We start from the raw sequence: 6,708 nt of genomic DNA on the forward strand, positions 1-6,708 counted from the left end.
GTGTGTGTGTGTGTAGTAAATTTCATCAGTTTAAATAAGTTTGTATACCTTAAGGGGAAAAGGAATGATGTATTGAAGCTGATAATTCAGCTGAGAGTTTTTTCCAAGATGAAAAATTTCTTTCTTCTCTGACAAAGGAACAACCCCAAAACTTCAGATGCCTCTTCTCACTATGGCATACAAACTTAACCAAACTGATGAATTTCACTTTGGGATCTTTGCCAATGCCAGTCACTGTGTGTGTTTTTTTCTTGCTGTGTGGGTGGGTGTTGATAGTTATGAAAATATTTTATCCACTGAAATGTAGCAAGTAAATTATGTCAGGTAAATGACATGATGCAGCACTTCACTGATGTGTCCTTCACCTTCATCTACAAAATATTTTGTCTTTGATGTATTCCTTATTTTTCTTTTATATACATTTATATATCTCTTTATTCCAGTACTATTTTTTTCAAAAATCAAACTGCTCTGCTACATTGTTTAACATTAATATAACCTGTAAATATTTTCTGTTTATTTATATGTGCTAATCATTATTGATACATTTCATTTATAGCTGTTGCACAACTGATGGAATTGTAAAAATATTAACTATATTTATTTATTTTTTTTATGATTTTCTTAGCTCAATGTTTTAAACACTTTGGTTATTGACCATTGTCTTCAATGAAAGACATGTCTGAATCTTTTATTTCATATTTTAGAACTTATAGTTTCTGCAAAGAAAAATGACAAAGTCAACCATGATTCTTCAAGTGAGTATAAAAACTTGTGAATTTTGAGCCTTATGTCAGCTTGGCTCCTCTCTCTTCCTGGCTCTATTGTACTGCCCTGCTATGGGTATTTATATTATACATATTTGCCTGCCTTTCTAACAGTGTTGTCTTCTGCATTGTATAAACTCCTACTCCTCATTGGTGTTTTGGCAAGCTCTATCGATCTGTTTATTCTTTCTCTATGTATCTGTGTGCATAAAGTATTTCCAGATATTTCCATGTAACTTTACTATTAAAATACTGATAAAATAGAACCCTTTGTTGATTGAAAAATTTAGCAAACCTATTAGAATCCTTGTCTTCCTGATTAGAAAATGTAGAAATGTAATTTATTCAAGCTCTCTAGTTTAGAGTAATATATTTCCATATGCCTGATTAACTTTCCATTTAAGCATGACTTTTACCAAATCTTCAGTAAAGTAGAATCTAGATTTGTTTTTCTTAAGAAGTTCTTGTAGTAGACTACTAGATATCTGTAGAATGTTTCAGAATATGTTTAAGCAATATTGTTAACTCTGAGGGTTTCTTTTGTGATGCATGATTGAACAGAAAGAGAAAAAGAAAAGAAAATAACTGAATCAGATAATTTTTTTTCTCAAAAAGTTTGTGATCATTTATTGAATATATTTTTACTCTTAGTGCGTACCAAGAAGAAATTATGAATATGACCAAACTGAGAAGCAGTGATAAATATTTTGCAATGTTTGTAAAGAAATGTCTTTGGAGTTTTATATCTCTAGAGAAAGAAATGTTAATTCTTCCATGATCTTCAGGTAACTGCAGTGAATTGGCAGAGTCATTAGAGCATCAGATAAAATGACTTACAGCATTTGTTCTAACATTTAGTGCTGCAAGTTCAAATCCTGCTATAGCCAACTTTGCCTTTTGTTCTTTTGGTGTTGATGGATTGGCAGTACCAGTTGAGATCGATGGATTAACAGAAATGAAAGAACATTAGACGAGATGCATTAGGATGTTTGTTCCACCTCTTTGCATTCAGAGTTCAAATTTCACCAGGACCTAATTGGATAGTTGTCACCCAGTTTAACACATTTACTTGGCACCTTTGGTGCTTTTACTGGAGATTATTTTGTTGCATAGTCTTTGATTTGAGGATACCTTCATCCCTTACCCACTCACTATCACTAGTCTCAGAGACTCTTGAAAGGTTATGAGCACTACTGTTTCTCCTGATTAAAAATATTTTTAGAAAACAAACAAAAATTGGAAAATGCAGAAATGATAAATTAATTTTAAACTGCAGTGATGGTGCAATGTTTCTGATTACTTTGTTATCAATCTAACAAAAAAAAAAGACCTGATAGAAATAGGGACAGTTCCCTTTATCACACCCTTCTGTCTTAAGGTAAAAAGGAAAAGGACATTGGATAATGTAGTCCTTGATCCCCTATCTATACAAAATAGATACGATGGTCATGTTTGAAATGCTTTTGACTATAGGCTTTCCCAATCAAGACTGAAGCAACAACATAAATTTTTGCTGCTTTAATTTCTGTTGCCACCTCTTTCAGACTATTTTCAAGTTCTGTGACATAGAGCAGTAAAAGTTCTCCAATAGCAAAAGCTGCTTATTGCTTCACTGTCAGACTCACAACATTATAGTCTCTTTAAAAACCAAGATTTATTTAGAGTAACCTCATATACAACTCTTGTGACAACTTGAAATTATAGGAAATTTTTTTACTCTAACCTTCATAAGTTTTATTTCAAAGATTTTTTTGTAAAACTGACTTAGAGATTCCTTTCAATAAACCTGGATAATATTTCCCAATACACCTTATAGACTAACAAAATCAAACTATTGTTCTCTACTAGTGTTTTAGATGGATCTCACTGTATTCTCAAAAGGAATTTTTACCATTTTGTCCAATTCTTTACTCACTGACATGATATCTTTATAGCATAAATTTTGTGGGGTTTCAATGTCACTTCATAACATCTTAAAGAAATTATGTATATTCTTGTTCAAATATTGTTCTCCTTCCATCAACAAATTCCTGTTCTAGTTCTCAGTTCCTGTTCAGTCTACATCTTGGGGCCTTGTTTCTTGAAATTGGTTCCTATCCAATTTGCTTTGTGGGATCTGTCTGTTTTGCTTTTTAGAACCTGTCTGTATTTTCACCTCTCCGAGCCTGTTTATTTTCTAGTTCTCAAACCCTGTCCATGTTCTTGCTTCTTTGACTGTGTTCTATCTACCTAATATGTAATCTTGGCCTGTGTTCATTCCAACTCTTCCTCTCCCTCTGTCCTTTATCCGTCTGTTGTCTATTCCTCACCCTACTGTCTTCTAAACATGCCATATCTCGACATGTTTGTGTTGTCTCGCTTTCTTTGAACTTCAAGCTAAAAAAATTCATCTTTGCAAATGCAAAATGACATTCATAGAATCCATCATTTAGATATGCATATTAGATATGCATATTCATCTTTCCAGTTGTTCTTAGCTAATACAATTGAGGAGATAATTCCAACAAGATTTCAGCAAATTTATGATAAGCTTCTAATCTAAGCATAACATAAACAAACAACAATAATAATAATAAATAAATAAATAAATAAATAATAATCCACGGTTTTTAAAAATTTTTTATTTTTGTCTTCTTTTTAAGCTAAACATTCACTTTAAGATGGTTTTAATTGTTTATCTTATATTGTGGTGTGAAAATAACTGAGACTAAAATTTTTGCTTACTATTTCTCTTTTCTCTAATATTCAAGCAAGATTTTCTTAACTTTCTCTCGTTTCAGCTCTCGGTTTTGTGGTTCTTCATTTTCCCCCCACTCACTCTCACTCTTTCTCTTGCTCTCTTCTAATACCACCACTTGCTTTATTGAATCCAGAAATATTTAAGGCACTAATTAATACATTTATTTATTCATTCATTCATTCATCTTTTTCTCTCTGCATTTATTCTTAAATTTTAAATTTTCTAAACTTTGAAATATATTGAATAAGAAATACTTTCCTTTTTCTTTTAAAATGAATATCTATTCAGATTCCTTTTAAATATATATTCACTATTTGTATTGAAATTTTAAACTTTCTTCTGTCTTTTTTCTTACATTAATATTTTTTGTAACTGTTAAAGGCAGTGAGCTAGCAGAATTGTTAGCATGCCGGGCAAAATGCTAAGCAGCATTTCACCTGTCTTTACATTCTGAGTTCAAATCCCACCGAGGTCAACTTTGCCTTTCATCCTTTCAGGATCGATAAAATAAGTACCAGTTGAGCACTGGGGTCGATGTAATCGGCATAACCCCTCCTGCAAAATTGTTGGCCTTGTGCAAAAATTTGAAACCAATATTTTTATGACTATTGTATCTGCATAATAAAAAATTGAATAATAATTTAATTAATTAAATAGTTCTAATTTAGTCTTTTATGACTGAGAAAAAAAAAATGTTTACAAATTAAACTTACGTTTTATTTTGAGAATTCTGTTCTTGGTGAAAATGTGAAACTCTGAAAGACTAATCACTACACAATTGCTACATACACACAATCTTTTCTATGACAAAAGAATTATTTGTGCTTGCTATCATCATCATCATCATCATTATTTATTTTCAACTACTTTCTCATGTAGAACAAAACTTAACATTTATTAATATCATTATTATCAACATTTTTCCAAGATGAAGAACTTATTCTATTTGTCTCTTTTGCTGAACCACTGGGTTATGGGGACATAGACAAACATACACTAGTTGTCAAATGGCAGTGGACAACAAATGCACACACACACACACACACAAACTCTGTGTGTGTGTATATATATATATATATATATATATATGAGAGAGATGATGGTGATGATGCAAGTAAACAAATAAAACCATTTGGACTAGATATACAAAATATATATGTACATATACATGAAATAGAGAGAGAAAACAATATTTCATGAATATTTATTTATAAATATATAGATATTTATGTTAACAGAATGAACTTGCACAAAGTACAAAGATAAAAAAAATGAAAGGGATGAGTTATGGTGCTACAGGTCTGACAGCTGTTTCTGTAGGCTCAGAATTACTTGATAATGTTCTCAGATGCAGGTAACAAAAAGTCAAGGATATGCAACCAGTAGTGGAAGTATATAAATGTTAGGTAGATCTGGCTTTCATCTTCAGGGTGGAGTGATAGCTATCTAATCTGCAATGTCATTCTAAAAATAAATAATATCACTGGAATCTCAAAGCTACAAGATAATACAGGATTAATTCAAAAGAGTTTGAATAAATAAGCATTACATTTGGTAGTAATCTGAATACTAAAGGGCTAAAACATGAAGGATACAATGAACAGTAGTCTTTGATCTCTAAAAAGATGTGGCACTTACAGCTGAAGTGCTTTTGATCATAGATTTGTCTAAACAACAACTATTCTGTTATAACTGCTAACAATGACAACAGTGTTGGGTACCAATGATGCAGGATACCTAAGTGGTGTACTACATAGGAGAAAATGTGTGTTGGAGCTTATCATCCAATTGTTAACTGTTAATTGATTTCAGTTATCTTTGTGTCTCTAAAATGAATGTTAGCTTTCTAAAATGAATGTTAGTGGTTTTGTCCATGTCTTTACTAAGGACTTAATAAACGATATATTAACAATTTAATTCTTCATTTCCAGGATAGTCTCTAACAGTCTTAACTCGTATTGTTAGCTCATGTTAAGGCAGGCAGTGGATAGCTCAATTGTTGAAGCAACAGACAAAATACATTGCCATTTATAGGTGCAACCCTTTACATTCTGAGTTCAAATCCCACCAAGGACAACTTTGCCTTTCATCCTTCCAGGGTCTCTGAAATAATTCTCGGAAAAGTACTGGGGTTGATATAATTGACCATATTGAAGTGTTTACTTGAACAAATCAAATACAGTACTTAATTATTTAATCTTTTTAAAAGTCTGGTGGTTATTTTATCAGTCTGTTTTGCCTAACTGCTAAGTAATGGAGCTGCAAAGTAACCAACACCAGTTATCAGGTGGTGGGGTGAGGGCAAAGATGCACACACTCACAGATTTCCACATGGTCGGCACTAGAAGACACTTGCCGAAAGTGCCATGCAGTAGGACTGAACTCAAAAATCACATTGTTGCAAAGCAAGCTTCTTAACCACACAGCCATGTTTGAGTGTGACTGGTACTGTGTTACATAAAGTATCATACATGCAACAGTCAGCTACTAATTTGTGTATTACATAAGGGGCTAAAAACAAGCAACTGACAAGCTAAAACTGTACTGTAGAATTATTTGTTTGGTCATGTTTTGTTTGACTATTTCTCTGTTATTAACAAGGCAAGTCTAATAATTGGCTATTAGTGTAAGAAGGGTAGAGATCACTATCACACTACCACCACCAACAATGAGGGAGCCCCTTTGTGGTTGCTTGAACTGCTAGAAATTACAGCAATGTCTCCCCGAATCATGCTCAACCATCTTGGAAAATATGGCAAGACATATTTGATAATGTATTCCAAGGTACTTTTAGGAAGACCAGATGGTCTGGTCCGCTAAACAATAACAGCCACCACCACCAACAGTAACAATTAGCAGTTGGGCTACCCATAGTAGCTGAGTGTGTGTGTGTGTGTGTGTGTGTGTTGATGCATGGTCTAGTGGTTAGGCTGTTACACTCACGAGTGCTAGATTGTAAGTTCAATTCCCAGACTGCTCAGCACTTTGTGTTCTTGAGCAAACCACTTCATTTCATGTGGTTCCAGCCCCCACTTCAGTCAGGGGGTAATGTTGGCCTACCTGCCTAACCAGCGGAGTGGCGTCATTTGAAGGCTAAACTGATGTAAAGTGTATTGTTGCCAGTGATGTATAACATCTGATAGTCTGAACAATCACGTGTGTGTGTGTGTGTGTGTGTGTGTGTGTGTGTGTGTGTGTGTG

The 6,708-nt window shown here is 33.2% G+C and overlaps 1 protein-coding gene across 11 annotated transcripts in view; it reads left to right on the top strand.

The window, feature by feature from the left end:
• Nucleotides 1-6,708, top strand: part of LOC128246976 (FERM domain-containing protein 5-like) — a 276,439-nt gene that overhangs the window by 136,300 nt on the left and 133,431 nt on the right. For 10 of the 11 annotated variants that reach the window (XR_001409851.2, XM_014920484.2, XM_014920485.2 and 7 more), the window contains exon 4: nucleotides 708-758. The exons of the other annotated variant lie outside the window; for it this stretch is intronic. Coding sequence is in view for 9 of the 10 variants with exons in the window: in XM_014920484.2 (XP_014775970.1) it covers nucleotides 708-758 (51 nt within the window). In the remaining variant the exon portion in view is untranslated. The remainder of the gene's footprint in view (nucleotides 1-707; nucleotides 759-6,708) is intronic. 11 annotated transcript variants of the gene reach the window in all.

The sequence above is a fragment of the Octopus bimaculoides genome, chromosome 12 (assembly GCF_001194135.2).
Source record: "Octopus bimaculoides isolate UCB-OBI-ISO-001 chromosome 12, ASM119413v2, whole genome shotgun sequence".
Lineage (NCBI taxonomy): Eukaryota > Metazoa > Mollusca > Cephalopoda > Octopoda > Octopodidae > Octopus > Octopus bimaculoides.